The sequence below is a fragment of the Anarrhichthys ocellatus genome, unplaced genomic scaffold (assembly GCF_004355925.1).
Source record: "Anarrhichthys ocellatus isolate YVR2014 unplaced genomic scaffold, GSC_Weel_1.0 scaffold3, whole genome shotgun sequence".
In the NCBI taxonomy this organism is placed as follows: domain Eukaryota; kingdom Metazoa; phylum Chordata; class Actinopteri; order Perciformes; family Anarhichadidae; genus Anarrhichthys; species Anarrhichthys ocellatus.
Window position 1 is genome coordinate 2,996,522 of NW_022280033.1, and position 19,044 is coordinate 3,015,565.

General features: G+C 42.1%; 1 protein-coding gene across 3 annotated transcripts in view; it reads left to right on the forward strand.

The window, feature by feature from the left end:
* Positions 1-19,044, forward strand: part of LOC116400383 (protein kinase C epsilon type-like) — a 61,420-nt gene that overhangs the window by 23,130 nt on the left and 19,246 nt on the right. For all 3 annotated transcript variants that reach the window (XR_004213918.1, XR_004213919.1, XM_031878189.1), the window contains exons 3-11: positions 2,010-2,178; positions 3,297-3,331; positions 3,472-3,560; positions 3,709-3,841; positions 3,997-4,139; positions 4,256-4,352; positions 4,446-4,711; positions 4,951-5,124; positions 15,272-15,426. Coding sequence is in view for 1 of the 3 variants with exons in the window: in XM_031878189.1 (XP_031734049.1) it covers positions 2,010-2,178; positions 3,297-3,331; positions 3,472-3,560; positions 3,709-3,841; positions 3,997-4,139; positions 4,256-4,352; positions 4,446-4,711; positions 4,951-5,124; positions 15,272-15,426 (1,261 nt within the window). In the remaining 2 variants the exon portion in view is untranslated. The remainder of the gene's footprint in view (positions 1-2,009; positions 2,179-3,296; positions 3,332-3,471; positions 3,561-3,708; positions 3,842-3,996; positions 4,140-4,255; positions 4,353-4,445; positions 4,712-4,950; positions 5,125-15,271; positions 15,427-19,044) is intronic.

The following is a 19,044-nucleotide window of genomic DNA, read 5'->3' on the forward strand; positions in this document are numbered from 1 at the left end:
CCCCCCCCCCACAGTGGAAGACGCCAAGTCAAACACTGTTGCTAGGCAGCAGTCGTCAGTTGCTAGGCGATGGCAAAGGGGCTGGAAGAGTAAGAGTGAGGAGAGGCGGAACATGACGGGAAGAAAGGAATGCACAGCGAGTCCTCTGGGTTTGAACAGAAGAGCGGCCATCGATGTAAAGTTCGTCCGGAGGGTGGTGCCAGAGGGAAGATGGAGCGCTTGCAGATATTATTGTATTATAGGCGAAGATATTTTATGTGCACAAGTTGTTGTTTTGACCTGACAGAGATGCTAGAGCAAAGGCCAGTGGGTCGTCAGGATTCGTCAACATAAATATCAGCAGATTTCATATCAATGCAGCTGGTGGAACGCGTTCCTCTGGACGGATCAATAGAAAACCTCGTGACAATGCGACTGACATTCATTACCTGCTGCATGTGAGTCAACAACATACACTGAATAAATAGCAATTTACTCACAATGTGGCCAAATGACATGATCTGAGCTGGTGACGGCTGAACCATGAAGGAGAGGTGACTGCTGAGGAAAACGAGTTCTGTGAGGCTCAGTCTCTCTGTGGGTTGATGATGGCAAACATGGCCGCCAGAGTTAAGAGGCCTGATGACCACTCGGGGTCAACAAATCAATTATGTCGCCAGATTAGATTCGTAAAGTGTTTTGAGGGAAGAGTTTGATCACTTAAAACCACAATAACACACACACACACGTAGGTTGTGTTTGAATAACATGAGGATAATTGCTTTTATCTAAAGCGATCCCTAAAACCACACCAGGATTCTTCCCTCTTCTTGAAGCTGTTTCACTATGTTGAACCTCGCGGCGGTAAACAGCAGTTACTTCAAAGTGTCTAACAACCATATGCTACTATCTGCGCTCCTTGTTTTTATTTTTGGACACTAAAAGGGATGGTTTGGTGTGTTGAAGTGGGGTTGTATGAGGTATTTATCCATAGTCAGTCTTTCTTTTAGGTGGCTAACATATGTTGTGATGTTGCCCTCGTCCACACCAGTACACTGCTTTACTACCGTGCCGGTAGTCCCGTCTGTTTCTCCAAACTGGGTGAGTGCCAGCCGTCTTTACTGTCGGTAAAACACTGACTATGGATAAGTTCCCCTTACAACCCCACTTCTAAACACCTGAACTATCCCTTTAACAAGACGTCGTCTTAGCCATATCTAATCTGACGACTGAAGGTCATGTAAGTGGTGTCTTTATCCCCTTCAGGTGTATGACACTCATCCAAAATTATGATCCGCTTGTGTGGCTGTGGTGTGTTCTCAAACCAACATTAGCTAAAGAAAAAAAAAAACGCTCAGCAAACAGCAAAACTTTTCAGTAAGGTGTTTATCTGTTTTATGACTCACACATAATTTATTCATGCATACCTAATTAACATTTCTGCAAAGTAACCCCCCCGTCCTCTCTCTCTCACATGCTCCCCTGAGGTAGTGTGTGTGTGTGTGTGTGTGTGTGTGCGTGTGTATAATGAACACAGTGGTTGGCAGTAATTGAAATCTCTGCTTCTCCACTGGGGGGAAGCCCTCGGTAATTAAACACAAAGCGACAGAACGAGCAGGGGAGACAAAGACAGGCATGGTGACGGTGTGAAAAAGAAACAAACCGTTGGTTTAGCTATTGTCACTGAACGCACCATCCTTGGCCACTTTCAGCCACACGGTGTCACCGCCATCTAGTGGCTTTATGGTTCATCGACTCACCAAGAAGGCAGACACCACATCCTGCATGTGTCGCACACTGATGATTGTTCACTTACAGCACTTACATTCAGAAAGTCAGTTAAAAGACTAGAGTATTTGTTTTTGTCTTAAGATCAAATACATATTAATGTAGCTTTGCTTAATTTTTGGGACTATTTCAGAGAAGCCAGAGAGTAGCAACATCATCAAAACACTACCTGCATACATGCGTTACAATGTGATATAATATAGTGAGTTTTTGTGTTTTTGTGCTTGTGTGTGTGCGTGCAGCTCCAGCGGGCTCCACCGAAAATGAGGAGCGCGTGTTCCGGCAGCGGATGGGACCCAGGAAGCGCCAGGGGGCCGTCCGCCGGAGGGTCCACCAGGTCAACGGACACAAGTTCATGGCCACCTTCCTGAGGCAGCCCACCTACTGCTCCCACTGCAGGGACTTCATCTGGTCAGGACCAACACTCTTGTGATAACGAATATGTGTGAATACGTGAAACACACTGAGCATCGCACACCTTTTATTTTCTTTGTCAAAATGAGACTAAAGGAAAATAACTGTTGGAAAAGCTACACACCGACACATAGTGTACAGACACCCAGATGATGAGTGTATTTACATGCACTTGAGAGCTAGTGACTCTCATTCTGTAAACCAATAATTTGTATTTCAATAACCAGGTTAACCTGGTTATCACACCTATAATCTGCAAGATGTATTTGCCATACAGATGCTTAACAAGGTGTTTTAATAACAGTTCATGTCCATGATGAAGTTTTAAAACAGGGAACTATTGTGGCAGAAGTGCATACTCACTCAAAAGAGATGATAATTAGCATTGCGGCCTTGAATCCCCCAAAAAATAAGTCCAACTAAAACTATTATGATTCTAGATATATATTTTTGTACAGCTAAATTACAGTCTGTTTGTAAAGTGAACAACATGCACAAGCAGAAAGCAGAACCTGCTCTATGTCATCCCAAAGGCTCCGACATACATAAAGAAAGAACAACACTCCTCAGGCTGCAGCATCAAATATCTGTATCGCTCCTGAAAAATGCGAGAAGGATGCGGGTAAACGCAGGTTTTATATAAGAGACATATTTCTCCCATGAACCTGCCCTCTTGTTTACATGTAAACACAGTGAACGCTGTGAAGTGTAGAGTGATAAACAAAGCCACCTGTGTTTGCTTCCATCCAGACAAACTGCGATAGGAAACCTTTACATGGAATCATGTGGCCTCGGGGCTCTTTATACTCTGAAATGTTTGACGCGGAATCAGGATAAACCAATAAAACAATTTTTTTTTGCAGGTATTGATCAATAGTTGTAGATTAGCATTTGCAAAGTCAACATCAACTCAAAAGCACAAAGGATTGAACCCTAGGGTCATTGATAATGAATACAACACATTTGTTGTATATCTCTTCTTGTATCCCTTCCTAACTAGGACACAAAACACAGCTCGAAAAGGCTTTTATACATACAGTCTGGGTAACAGTTTTGTCTGATTCATGCTGAGTCAGCTTTGTGTTCTCACACACTTCTGTCTCTCTGACCTGCAGGGGCGTGTTAGGAAAGCAGGGCTACCAGTGTCAAGGTAGGATGGTGTCTTTACATTCCTGTCGTCCAACGTGTCTGAATCTTAACTAGTGTTTGTCGAGATCATCAACTAGAGGCACTTAAAGGATTTCCTTATAAACATGTAACGCATGTCTGTTGTGTGTGTTCCTCCTGCAGTGTGCACCTGTGTGGTCCACAAGCGCTGCCATGAGCTGATCATCACCAAGTGTGCAGGGATGAAGAAGCAGGAGGACACAGTGGAGGAGGTACTCATCTACAACCACAGGCTGCTTTGAGGCTTCACCTCAGACAGTCGCTACAGTTAAATGCTACTTTTCTGTCTCAATGAAATCAATTGGAGATACTCCAGCTTGAAAGATCAATTGACTCACTGTCCTTTTGTGGCCCTTACAGCCAGTCGGTTCTCAGAGGTTCAGCGTCAACGTGCCGCACAAGTTCAGCATCCACAACTTTAAAGTTCTCACCTTCTGCGACCACTGTGGGTCTCTGCTCTGGGGTCTGCTGCGACAGGGACTCCAGTGTAAAGGTGTGTCAGCTTGTTGTTAGTTAAAGTACTCATCTCTTTATCAAACCTATAACGCAGTTTACTTGACCTGGAGTATATCATTCATATAGAGACTCCTTGGAGTGTTTTGTTCTGATTTTGGACATGCTAACCGTCTTTGTTTGTGTGTGTTTTAGTGTGTAAAGTGAATGTGCACAGGCGCTGTGAGAGTAACGTAGCTCCTAACTGTGGCGTGGACGCCAGAGGAATCGCTAAAGTCCTCGCTGACCTCGGAGTCACACCGGACAAGATCTCCAACAGCGCCCAGAGACGGAAAAAGGTGAGTCATCTCATCCACGAGTTTTAGAATTAAAGTCAACTGGCTGTTGAAAAGTCCACAAAAGCAGAGATGAAATCAAGAGGAATAAGAGCATTTGACAAAATGTCTTTAAACAGCTCCCTCAGGGTCAGGACCCCCAGCAGACGCTATCAGGGACGCCCAAGACAGAAGACGACCGCTCAAGGTCCGCCCCCACCTCACCATGTGACCAAGGTAGTAGAAGTCCTCACCGTCACACATAGACTCTTAACCAAAGCAAATGAACGAACGCACCAGAACTTTTGTGTTATTTTCGTTTCCGTCCAGACGTAAAGGAGCTGGAGAACATCCGGAAGGCTCTGTCGTTCGACCACCGCGGAAAGGAGCACAAAACGAAACCCCTGTCCTCCCCCTCATCTGCTGCCGCGGTGCCGGGGGACGGTCACGGCGGCGGAGGGGGCAGCGTCGGAGAGGAGGGTGAAGGAGGCCGGGAGAATGGAGAGGCCAAAGGTCACATCGCGCCTGAAATCAAGAGGATGAATTTGCCCGACTTTGTGTTCATCAAAGTTCTGGGAAAAGGAAGCTTCGGAAAGGTGAGCATCAGTTTGTGTTTTTGTCTGCTGTCTCCCTCTCTCATTCCTTTCCTCCTTCACTCTGCTACCTGATGCTTTATGTGAGTACAAAAAAACATCATCGAAAACAGGAGCAAATCAGTCGAGAGGGAGAAAAGCAGGACGAGGAGGAAGATAGGAGAAGAGATGGGAGAGAAAATATTCCCTTTGAATGTCATGTTCGTGGTTCCAGCTGTGTCGTGACTGTGTCATGTGACCAGGTGATGCTGGCGGAGCTGAAAGGCAGCGACGAGGTTTACGCCGTCAAAGTGCTGAAGAAAGACGTGATCCTGCAGGACGACGACGTGGACTGCACTCTGACGGAGAAACGCATCCTGGCTCTGGCCAGAAAGCACCCGTACCTGACACAGCTCTTCTGCTGCTTCCAGACTAAAGTAGGAACACACACACACACACACACACACACACACACACAAACGAATTTACGTGCAGACATGCTTTGCACCTCCAGGGGGCACCATCAGACCACATTTACTGTATATCTACAGACTCCAGTTGTTGTGACTTTCACTTTCATTTAAACTGTGTTTCCACCCTGGGGGTTGAGTCCCATGATGAATCTGATGGGCCACCACATGATTTAAGGGATATGAAAGAAAAACATATGCAACACAAATTAATTTTCTTTTTTTTTTTGATGTTTAGAACCTGACACTGACCTGACCTGACCTCAGGCCTCTAAAAATCCTTCAAATGAAACAATATTAGAGGGGAAAACTACTCACACCTGATGTTCAAACTAAGTTGTGGACCTGTAGACAGATTCAAGGGGTCTGCAGCCAAATGTAAGAAGTCAGGTCACTTCACATGTCAAACACTGTATGTCACAAACTGCCAAACTTCCAATGGCTTGTTTGAAAAAGAGAATCGCAGCATTATCCTGCACACAACTTCCTATCACAGTAACTATAAGAGAACTATAATCAGGGAACCGATCTGTAATTCACTTCTCAGAGAATATCTCAACTTCTCATTACGTTCAAGGACAAACTGTCCTCACTTCAGCATCCCTGCTCTATACCTGTTGATTGCATGCTGGGAATTCAGCTCAATGTTTTGAGACTGGGAACAGTTTCCAGAGAGCGTTTAATCAACTTTAACACCTGAGTCATTAGTAAAGCGTCTGCCAACAGCCCAGAGGCTGAGCTTTACTTCCCCATCACTTCCGTCTCTCACATTCACACTCTGCTCCCTCTCTCATCGTCTCTTCTCGGCTAATTTGTCCATCCATACGGTAAGTGGACGCTGACAGACGGACACACAAAGGGCACCCGTGGGTGGGACGCCGCTAACGTTGACCGCTCCTCCAGAGCGCTGTATTTTTTGTTTATCGTTTGTTGCATAAGTGTTCCTGTCGCTAAACATATAGAGGCTCTGTACATGTACTCCACACAGGCGTGTACTTTTTTTCCAGTTTGATGACTTGCTGAAGGAACAGGTGACATGTTGTGCTGATGAGTCCTTTCGCCGCAGCTTGGGCATGACGCTGCGCAGGTGATAACTGTTATCAGACCAGCCTCAACAAAACACGGACTGCACAAGCCCGAACATCTAAGAATGAATGTTTGCTTTTGCCAAGAGTAATGGGCGCAACGCTGAGGTTTAGAGTTTAGATGAAGAGTTCAGAGAAGTTTCCACAAATTCATCCATCACAGTCACAGAGTTCAGCTCAACGCAATGATATCTTTCATAAACTAAAGAAAACAAAGAATATGATAAAAGGCATATATCCAACAAATAAAAAAGTTCATACATGGTTAACTCAGAATCTTGTTAGTTTATATATAACACATTATTTATAAAAAGGATTATGAATAAAAAGAAACAATTGAACATATTATAAACCGAAGATTTTCATTTTATCGTACCCAATAATCTGTCCTGCATTTGTTCAACAATAGCTTTTCAGTGAACTTTTTCTTGGTAATTGCAGCTCATAATTTAGTTTTGATTGTAACGGGTGGAGTTCACTTTTCCCACACAGGAGTCACAGTTCGTACAGGACTTGATGTGATATAGAAAAGCTTGTGTATGCGTGTATTTGCACGCCCAGTAACGGGCATCGCCATATTAGCCTGGACCTAGATCTTAATCATGATAACTTGAAGATGTGTCACAAAGGAAATCTGTCTGAAAATCTTGTTATTTGTGGTTCGTTGAATGGAGGATTGTTGCCGAAACCTCATCGGCAACAATCTTATGATGCAGTCGACCGTTGGCATTTCTTGTTTGAAGGCAGTGAAACATTCTGACGAGGCCTGATACATTCTAGGCTGGTGTACCCAGTGATGGAAAGTCTTCTGTGGTGGAGCAGTAGGAGTCCAACATGTCAGGCAGGAGGAGTTTTGTGAGCTGCATCTTGTGTTTATTTTCTCAGACTGTTCTGGAAAACCTGAGACTACCGATGGCGTCTCCAGTTCAATTTATTTATTCCTGTTATTTCCTCCAAAGCAAACACAAACATGTGTACGGACCAGAGAGAGAGAGACAGACAGTAACAGGCGGTGAGACAGTGTTCTCAATCTACAATTTTGTTGTTTTTCCCATCATTATTTTTGCTTTGATTTATTCTATTTTGTCAGGCTGTCTGACGCATTAATGGACACACACACACACACACACACACACAGTTTGGCAGTGAGCGGTGATTGTGTCCTTGGACAAAACAAAGGGACTGTGGCTCTTATGTAACTGCTTTGATCCTTGATACGATGTGTATTCCATATGCTGTTTGACCCCACCCTCATCAACCTCATCACCCTCATCACCCTCATCACCCTCCTCTCCCTCCTCTCTCCACCCGACTCTTCTTGGAACACACGCTCGATGCTCTGGATTCGAAGGGATTGCTGTAAACAAACCCTCATATACGTTCTGTGTACGGAATATAATCTCACACACACAAACACAGCCCCACGGTGGTGTCACACATTCTCCTTTTACATAACGGCGGTTCCACTTGGCCTGTCGCCACGCTGGTCCACGACAACTCAGTGTGATAATCAATTAGCTGATTAGACCGCGACAGTGCCGTGTGAGACTGGATTCAGCTGCGGTAGGGCGATTGTGGTGTTGGGTTTGAACCTCTGCAGGAGGGCTTTCTGTGCAGGTTGTACATGCCTCCGATGCAGCCTAAAATGCTGGATCAAGGTATTGGAAGGCATGCAAGTCTCCGCACCGATCTGATATCAAGGCATGATATCATTTACCAGCAACATCAACAACAAAGCGTGTCACTCGCTACCCGATTCCCACATCCTGCCCGATCCCCCCCCCCCCCCCGTCTGGACAACGCTGTGTTAGTGACCTGTCAATCACAAGCTAGCCCCGCCCTAAAGGATACCCTGCTTCATGGTCTGTTTGACTCTAAATGGACCATAATTTACTAAATGAACATCATGCTGTATTGAAGAAGACTTGAAACTAGAGATTGAGACCATAAACTCATGTTTACAATGTTTACTGAGGTAATAAATCAAGAGAGAAGTAGAGTAATTTTCTCATAGACTTCTACACAACCAGAGGAGTCGCCCCCTAATGTCCTCTAGGAAGAATGCAGGTTTAAGGCTCTTCATTATCGGCTTCACTTTTCAGAACCGCTTGATCCTCCCTCGCACAGTAGAACAGATACTATCAACACACCGGCTCTGTCACTCTCTTCTTGTATTTCTTCTTCAGTCACATTGTTCATCCATCTCAGTTGAGTGGCTGCATTCTTACTCTTCTTTATCCCTCAGCCTCGACCAGAGACTGCGTACAGCTCTGACCTCCATTTTAGATGTTTTTCTCTCCCCACTTTCTTTCGTAATTCATAATATTTTGTACATTGTTACAGTAGAGTAGATAGACTTTTAGCTTTTATGGGATATTCTTAACTTATAGTATACTGTATGTATTGTTTATTTAGCATCTAATTCTTATTAAATGTGGTTTTATTTAGTATCTGTTTTATTTATTATGATATACTTGTGTACTTTTTTTCACTTTCCTTGAACATCTCTCTGTACTTTGACCTATGTCCTACCTCCACCCTCCCTCCTGTTCTTCTTAATCGACTGTAGGATCACAGTCGTTCCCCTATCAGCCTAATTACCGCCAAGAAATGTAAACGACATTATACAACAGTAGCGCCGGGCCTCATTCTGCTCCACACAGAGGCGGTGTAAGGAAGGATTAACAAACTAAAACAGGGAACTGTCATTATTTGTGATATTAAATTGTCTTTTCGAACAGAGTGATGGTGGGGAAGAAGTGCAGAGGGTTTGGTAAGAAATGAGTGAAGTAAGGAACAGGACAGATTACAGAGGAAGAGATATAATTGGTGAACATCAGAGGCAGCAGAGATGGCCAGAAACAAGCCTGGTGCATTAATGAACCTTTGTTCTCTTGTGCTTAGGCCAAAGAGAGACTGACGGAACCGACACAGAAAGATAGACGGACAGATAGAGAGAAAAGCAGACATGGACAGGGATGCTCAGAGTCAGTGTGGTCGTACAGACGAGGGAGATGAGGTGGAGGGCCAAGCTGCTACTTTAAGGGCCCTTTCAGACCACTTTGTAACTTGTTTTAACATATCTATCTGAAAGAAGCATGTGCTGTGACATAGCTACAGTCTGACATGTACCAACAGTGTCTGATTTGATGAAGCAATCATACATTGAAAGTATTCTCAATTCTCGCCACTTCGAAAAATCGAAAATTTCGAAATTGGATCTAAAATTGCACTACATTTTATTTGTGTCTGTTAACTGTCCTTGCTGCAAAAGCTGACAGGGATTGAGTGCAGGGTTTAACATTCATGGTGGCGATGTTCTTTATTTTTCTTATTGCCAACAAATCTCATGAAAAGACAAAAACCAACAAAGTGTTTGTCCATCTCAATCATTTCTGACATCACTACCCTTTCTGTGGCACTCAGCCACAAGAACATTTATTTCTAATGATCCAAATCTTTAAAAATATGTCACACATATATATAGTTTCATTTCAAAAAGGCTCATATTTCCTAAACAGCTGGGTCCTGTAATTTTAGCAAATGTTAGTCAAACAGGAGAAAATCTGGAATTTGTTGGGGACTATTTTCTGGATTGGATTAATCCACATTTGGTGCTCTGGTGAGTGTTTGTGGCAGCAGGACGGTGTGTGTGAGATTGAGTCAAAATAAACCACAATGTGAACATGTCACCCAGTGCAACCGTCAGGCGTGTTGATGGGTTTTTAATAGTGTCTGGACAACAATGGAGCTCTATGGCACAGAGGAAGAAGATAAATACACAGACAGTGCATGTTAGTTCATCAATCCATTGTTGGTCCTCTCATGGGCGTTGTTTGCAATAACAAAAATAATAGAAAATAATCAGTCTCATATTCTGTTTCATGTTGTGTCACATTTACTCAACAGTAGATGCATTACAAACGTGAATTATCAGCTGAAAACACTTTAATGAGGCCATGAAGATACATTTAGGTATTTCAAACTGTGAAATAAGACCCAGTCAGTTTGGGCTCCCCCCTCTTAAGTCACATGCAGGCTCATTAGAGCCGGGTCCTCACTTCTTCAAAGGGCTGTTTCAGGGTTTTGGGGTTCAGTTAGAGTTAGATTGAGGTGAGAAAAAGTTTGCGGTTATTGTACACCTATTGTTGAAAACAAAGGACGAAGAAGTAGAGCTGGCCTGAGGGCTTGTCAATAACGCTGAAGGTAAAAGGATCGTCTACGTTTTCACGGTTTGTTTATTGGATTAAATCCAAAGTGGCAAAAACAAGAAAAAAACTTGTATTTTCGGTTCGTCCTCCTCGTCGTCATTCGGCTGTTCCGGGAGACAGACTTGCAGTACGGACACAGCAGAAGAGGTGAAATACTGCCCCCCTAATTGTTTGGAGCATGCGTCCATGCATTTCACATTGCACCTTTAACCCAGACCTCCACTTTTTCAATTACAGTCCTCATTCATGCGACCGCAAGAGGTCACATGTCAGGAAAACAAACGGTAAACATATACTGTAGCTGAGTGTTGAACAAGCGACTAACGCTGTTGCTTTTCTGGACATTCCTAAAGCATCTGGAAGGAAAACCTTTGTGAAGATATAAAAAAAAAGTGTTCTTAAAAAGTAGAACAATAAGACCTTTGTCATATACACTTTCTAAAAACTATATCGTAAAATTAAAGACCGAACTAAAGCTTATGGAAGGCTCCCTCCATCCAACTCTGCATCCATCCTGCTGTGCTGCTGACACACGTTCTCAGTCTGTATCTGCACAGACTGCAGACTACACACACACATAAACTGTATATATACCTGTATACGCTCAAACAGAGTCATGAAAGCGTCTTTTGTTAAGAAACACAAATCACACACTCTGCACACTACAGTTGATCGTGGCTTTATAAGGACCGGACTTTCCTGGAAGTCTGTTTCTCGTGAAAGTAATCAATACAAACCACTCTCTCACTTTCTTTTACTAATTTTCTTTGGACGATGAAATCCAAGTGTTGGTTTTTTTCATGGGAACGAGGAGTAAGAAGATATTCTGTGTGTGGACCACGCAGCCCGCAGCACGCATTTAACTCCCGTCAGCCATCGTGATGAACCGCGCAGTGAGGCGAGAACAATGAATACACGCACACACACACACAGTAGGCATGCACAGTGTAGGCACATGCAGGCCGCCTAGCCAAATATGTGTTAGCCATGAGCAGTGGAGGGTTTCACTTTCCAAGAGTACAGTTATTAGTGGATATGTGTATGTCTGCTGTTCTTGGGATGCAGTTCACGCATACACACACACACACACACACACACTTTTATGCATAATTATATTTCCCTTTATCACTGCTGGCTATTGTACAGTAGGTTTAGAGCAGTCACTATGATGTGAACACTACCTGTGCATCGACACTTCTCTAATAAGCTGAATCAAGTCCCTATCGGGTTTACTTTGGAAGCGGTTTCTCGTTCAGAACATTTTCTTGAAAAACTTCACCTCACAGGGCCTGCACGTTCTGGTCGACACAGAGATTCACAGAGAGCGGGTTACTGCTCAGTACAAGGACACAAGCTTGATTTGACTGCACTGCTTTTTTAAGGACAAGCATTCTTGATCTGGTTCCAGGGCCACACACACAATACAGTCTGTCCCCCAATTGCAATCATTTCCTGCTGCAATCATCAGTGAAAAAAGAAAAAGCCTGCCCTCCTCTTAAAGGCAAAGTCCACTAAATACACGGATGACTCTAAAGGTATGATTCACCTATCTGGACAGTTGTTGCAAAAGCATTCATAAGGAAAGCAGTCTGGTAAATGTTATGGTCAAGCATGATGAAAACAGTGATTAGACCGTGTGAGGATCTGAATCGGACCACGTGGGTGAAGACAAACTCAGGCTCCAGGTTCAGTTGAATGAAATCACTGAGTGCATCTTTACTGGGACGGCTCTGTGTGGTAATGACTAGCAGCCAAACGGTAATGGCTCGTAATGTTCCGGGAAAAGTAGGCCAGCAATTCACTTCTTTTTAGTACACGGACAAAAGTTCAAACCCCATTTGCCGTTTTATGTTTTTTTATTTTTTCAGTTTTGACTGATTTTGATGAGTTTAGCTTCATGAACAGACTTTCATATTGTTGGGAGAGAAGATGTAGCCTGTGACATCTAAAACCAAATACAGATTTATTTGTTGCTTTGTTTAAAGTTACTACAAGGAACTATTAACTGGTTATGAAACAGTCTCAATGTAATACGGGAGCCTATGTGTGTGTCCATAAGCTAAACAAAACCATCAGTGAGGATATTGGCATTTTCTATACAGTAATGTTTCATATCATTGGGTCTGACAGCACAATGTGATGTGCTCATGAAGACACGACCACTTTTTTCCACAGGAGTCGCCAAAATCAACACAGTGAAAGTTGCTTGTAGTAGCTTTAACTGAGATCTCATTGTGAGAGAGACATGCGTGTACAATATGATAAAATAACACAGTATAAAACATATCAGAGTTCTGGTGCTTGGTATTTCCATTTAAGCTAATATTCTACTTTCTCAACTACATTTATCCAACAAATGTAGATACTATGTATTAGTACATTTGTTTCCTTTTACTTTATTTAGACCTTACAAATGTTCTTGTTACATTTTCATGCATTTTGCTCCCTTCTTCCTGTCTTTCTTTACATTTTCCTTTGGTCCTTTCCTTTCTGTCTTTTTTTTTCACATTCTTTCCTTATTACTTTGTCCGGTCTGATTGTTTGTCTTTCCTCCCCTATTTTCTTCTTACTTTCTTTGTCCTCATTTCCTTATGTCCTTATTTTTATTGTCATCTCTTTCTTTTTTCCTGTCTTCCTTTTCTTCCTTCTTCCCTTATCTGTGTGTGTTTGTATTGTTTTATTATCTCTCTCTCTCTGTCTCTCTCTCTCTCTCTCTCTCTCTCTCTCTCTCTCTCTGTGTGTGTGTGTGTGTGTGTGTGTTTGTGTTACACAGCGAAGAAAGACAACATATGAGTTAATAGTTTTGGGGTTACATAAGACGCAAGTTGAGACTTGTTCTACATATATTACAGCATGGTGGCACAGAGAGGGCACATGTTTAATCATACACACATACAATAGTTAGATAAACCATCAAGACGTTATGGCCAGTGTCGGGATCATCTTGGTGTGTATCTGTAGAACATGGATTGTGTGTGTGTGTGTGTTAGCAGTGAGAAGCCAGTATCTGTACATTTGTAATTACACTCAGGAAATGTTTATTCATGTTTGATTGGGTGGGACCAGCCGGGACTCTGGGTACATTTAAACAAACTATTTCGACATCCTGTTTAAAGTCGCTTTAAAGCGAGAGAGAGAGAGAGAGAGAGAGAGAGAGAGAGAGAGAGAGAGAACTGGCTGAGGTGGATTGGCGGCCACTTATGTAAGACCCGATCCTGAGGCCCTTTTAAACCGATACTGAAGAAGAAACAAGGAGCCCAAAGTCAGCTTTAAAAACATGTGAATGCAGTCGGATCGACCACTAAGGCCTCCAGTTGCAGTGGGTGAACAGAAGAATTAACTTAGTTGAATTCAGGTCAAACTAATCAGTAGGAGGCAATGTCGTAAATGCAAGTAAGAGCAATCTCTGGCCTGAGGAATTTCTGGCAGTGAGGTATACAGATTAAGATTTGGGAAAAAGAAGAAAGTGACTTTTCAGATATGCAATTTACTTTATTATCCAACAACTGTCCTGTCTGCTTATTTGATCCATAAAAGTGACTTTCTAGGACATATATGAGCTCCTATTAATCTGACATGACATGTGCCATGATAGAACATGGTTTCATATGGCTCACCCCTATTGTTGTCTGTTTTTCTTTGTTTTTAAATTCATGTTAAATTCAACCTTCCACAAATGTCGGTGTCAAACAGAGGAACTTCGCCTCGCTCGTGGTTGCTTTTTACCGTTAGTCACCTCTGTTCAGAATGGTTTTCATCAAAGGAAAAGCAGGAACAAAGTGCAGGATTACAGGGATATTTTCCCGTAATGACATTGTGAGGAAACAGGATTGTTGTAACCTTAACCATAAAGGTGACCGTGTCATTCTTGATATTGTTTAGTTAACTGGAATTCTGTCTGTTCAGGAAACCACTTTCTTTCTTGCTGCTCTGTTTCAAAGAAACGGTAAAAGTTCATCTTTTTCTTCTTACCTGTAGTGCTATTTATCAATCGAAACTGTTTTGGTGCGAGTTGCCTAGTTTCGGACATGTAGAGATGTCTGCCTCCAATATAATGGGACTATATGACTCGCCAAAAGAAATACATTTGAAAACTCAACAGCAATGTCTCTTTTCAGAAATAATGACCCGGTTACTCAGGATAGTCTCACAACAAGTCTATATTTAAGATTCTGAAATTTCCAAAGCTATTGTGACTGAGATCAATTTCTGGTTGTATGATACTCGAGACTGTCCACTAACGAGGGCTGCACCACAACGGAGGTTTAATGTAGAGAACGGATTAATGTGAGGAAGGGGACCATCATACAATGGCTGGAAAGGACTGCTCCTGGTTTCTTATATACGAAGCTGTTTACGTATATCACAATCCCCCCCCCCCCTACACACACACACACACACTATGTCTCTCTCTTTCTCTCTTTTATTTCCGATATGAAGAAAACAAGTTGGAATTCAGGAAGGAGGCCATTTTCCCCCGGAGCCCATTTTCAGTACCAAGAGAATAGAACTCGGAGGGTGCGGTTTGTGTGTGTGTGTGTGTGTGTGTGTGTGTGTGTGTGTGTGTCACAGGAAGTGGAGACAATCTATGTTGGCCACATAGTCATGTGTTTTATGTGTTTTCACACCGAGGGTATTCTGTGAGACATAAAAAGTTGTTTTGTGTAGTTAAATGTTGCTTAAATTCAGACTTGACGGGCAAAGTGTGTAAAATGTCTTATTGTGGTTGTGACTCTCGAGTGTTATCTTAACATGCAGAATATGTTGATTCCTCTGTATTCATTAAAAGTGAGTGCCTCTCTCTTCCTGTCTCTCCAGGACCGACTGTTCTTCGTGATGGAGTACGTTAACGGAGGCGACCTCATGTTTCAGATTCAACGATCGAGGAAGTTCGACGAGGCGAGATCTCGTTTTTACGCGGCCGAGGTCACGTCCGCTCTGATGTTCCTGCACCGGCACGGAGTCGTATACAGGTAACCAGTTGCCACATTAAAGAGGGCGTCGCTATATTCTGCTGCACTTTTGCGCCCTTCAGGACACACATTTGCACATTTGAGTTCCAGAAGAATTGTTTGCTCAGACTCTGTTTCTTTAATCGTTTCAAACACTGTGAAGCATCAACGTTCTGCTTATTTGATTTGGAGCTTCCAACTGGGATCCGAGTCTCCATTACAAGGCATATAAGAGAACTCCCAGAGAAAAAAGAAAATAAACATTAAAGGAGTACTTCACCCACAAAAGGAGCAGCTGTATATCAATTACTCACCCTGTTACCTTTAATTCTGGAAGAAAACTGTTTTTCTTGCATGTCTGAAGGGTTTTTAAAAGATGTTTGGGAAGTAGTGAACATGTGACTGGATAAATGAGACGTGGATTGTTCTGCACAAGTTATTTATAAAGATGTTTTATAACGTTTTTATAAAGATTTTTTGATATAGTTTTGCTGTCGTTAAATGTTGTCCCCATTTACTTCAATTCATCAAGACTTCTCTGTTCCTCATCGTGGAGAGAAACAGTTTTCTTCAAAAATTCAAAGTACCATGAGGTGAATAACTGATACGCAAAAAAGGTAATTTTGTGGGTGAAATTGTCCTCTAACTGAAACTCCAAGCAGAGAAACATTGTAAATGTAAACTAAAGTTTTAAATACAAATGAAAATGCTTTTTATTTGGCCTAAATCTCCCAGTTGATTAACAATATGAAATATTCTGTACATGTTGAACAATAAGCTCGCATTGGTCTTGTGGAACTGAGTCTTAATGTAGTTTTAAAATGTGTCATGTCTATGCTAACGTGTCTCTGGTGGAGGTATTTATCTTTATGTTTTTTTGTGTTGAAACCCTTCAGGAAACTGAACACAAAGCGATGTGTGTTCTTGTGTTCAATCATACTGAAAAGCAACTAAATGTTCTTTTCAGATTAAATATTTTCTTTGGTTATGAAACTCAAACTCGTTGACCCCGAAGTGACCTGAGTTGGTTTACTTCAGGTGCCATTATCTGGACTCCTCAGTCATAATATCATTGTGAGTCAATAGCAAACACACAGCTGGTCCCACAAAAGCAGCACGCTGCTCGAATCACAACACCATTGTGATGGACGGAGGCTCTGTGCAGGTTCAGGCTGTTTGCTCCCAGAAATAGCTTTGATGGAAGGTCTTCTTTCCGGTGTTTTCTCCTCACGAATCGGTTTGATTTGGTGTTTGGATTCTCTCGTCATGCAATGTGTGGGTTTCACGCCGCACCGTCTGTGCCATGTTAGGCCAGCGAGGACTGTTGAGGCTGTGTGTGTGTGTGCGTTTTTGTGATTGTGTTTATGTCATCACGTTTCCTGTTCACCTGTTTTATACTCTCACCATCAAGGTATTTACCAAATACACAAACACGCACACATTTCAGTACTTTTGGACCCTTGTTGACATATTGCGTTCCCTTAGCCCTGACCTCAACCTAAATCTAACACTTCAAAACCAAGACAAGCGGAGCGCTTGAGACAGACGAGGGGATACAGGTATATTCACACAGAGTGTGAGGAAAATAAAGAATGTTCTGAACATTAAAGCTTGTGAATATGTTCTAGAAACCCAAAATACAAGCATGAACCTGAAAATGAGTATCATATGTCTCCACTAAAGGGACAACTGTCTCAGTCTAATACCTAACTGAGCCTTGCTGAAGAGTCAGCAGACCAAAACTGTAGACAAACATTATTATCACTGGATTGAACTAAATATAATGTCCTTTGACCTTGTAGTACCCGATAAATACTAAATACATTACCGAATGAGCAGGTGTACGATATAATGTGAGGACGTCCCAGAAGCAGAAGTCTGTAATAGTTAAATGAACTGATTCATTTGTTGTTATGAAACACTCATTTTCGATTGACTATTCACCTTTTTTTTTTTGGTCTTTGTTGAAATGATATATTACATATTAAAGACAAATTCTGTTTTGACATGAGACGTGGTTGTTTTGTCCCAACTAATCCCAGTGTTAGCTGTGTGTGTTGGTGCACCTGCTTTTACAAAGTCATGAATATTCCGAATTCTGGCACAAACACAGACAGAGTGTCCCCAGAATGAGGAAACAGGCTGGGATGTGATGGAAGACAAAATAGTGTATGTGTTCAGTAGTTAAAGGTTTGTTAAACGTGACAGAAGATGGTATATTCTTCTTCCACACTGCATATTTGTCCTTTAATCACTCTCTTGTATGTCAGTAGGATTCCCACGGGTGCTTCAGTTCACACAGTGCAAACACGAGGAGAACATGTGAACTGAAAGGCAGAGATAGTGATGGAAATTCATCAAGAGAACTGTTTCTTTATTGTTACACAACAGCTGAAAGTGGCTGCTATCTTAATGTGAATCTAGTTGCCTAGTTTCTACAACAGTCTTTCCCCCGAGGGTTTAATAAAGCCTTATTTTGTTTTATCTGATGAGAATATTGCCAAGTATGTTGTTTTTTTTGTTTTTTGGCCTTCAGACAGCATTAAATATGACACAAATCAGGTGACTCACAACAAACAGTAACAACTTTCCCAACGCCAATCAAAGACTGTCAAAGTGAGAACTTTTCATCCCCTTCAATCCAGCTGGTGAGAAACCAAACTCCAACGTTTTGCAATTTATTTTTGGCTCTAAGTAATTAAAACAGTTTAATGAGCCTCAAATATTACATTTGCAAACTTTAACTAAACATGCAAGGATTAACTTAAACTTAACTTAAAAAACTATGCTTACAAAACACAACCGTTGTTAGGACTGAAAAACACGAGAAGCCCTTTTTTTATTGCAGGGACCCGATAACTTCAAACCAGAGAAGAATACAGAGAAAAACACAAATCCATAAACTTTCTATGTAATAATCTGTAAAAAAAAAAGAAGCTTTTAGGGCTTTCAATGTACTCCATGTTGTTCACTCACTAGATGAAACTGGGGAATAAAAAGGTCTCACTAATTAATTTAGGATAGCTTGCGAGGTTGCAGTCTAGTGTATTTTTTAAAAAGAAGGGAGACCTGTAGAATGCTTTAAAGACACACATAGCTTGAAACACACAGAAGATGTTGCAAGTTAAAATCACTAAAATATTACATAACTGACTTCCATCCTGCCGTTTCATTTAGTTCTTTTGGCTACATGGTCTCAGAGAGTCCAGTCCGGCTGGTGCCTGCTGGACCATGACTCATTGTTTCACACAGTTTCTGTTACAAGGATGTTAATAATGAAAGGGGGGGGGGGGGTTATAATCACACGATTTGTATGTGTATGTGTTTCTTTGAGTTGGCACCATTGAATCCTAATCAGTCATCAAGGTTAGAGCCAAAAGCCCGCAGCGTTACTGTTTTGTGATTGTTTTTTTATTGGTGTTGGCTACATAACCATGTTTTAAAGTGATACTCCACCCAAAGTCTCTGACTCTGAGTCAAACACTCCTCACTTGAAATGTGAAGGGTGTCTTATTACCAGAAGTACCTTTAATTGACCCCGGCCTCTGTTTTCAAGTAGGAATAGAGCTAACAGAGGCTGCTGGATGCATACCACTTTATCTAATTTCTCTTCTAGAAGGGAACCCTGGAGGACACTTT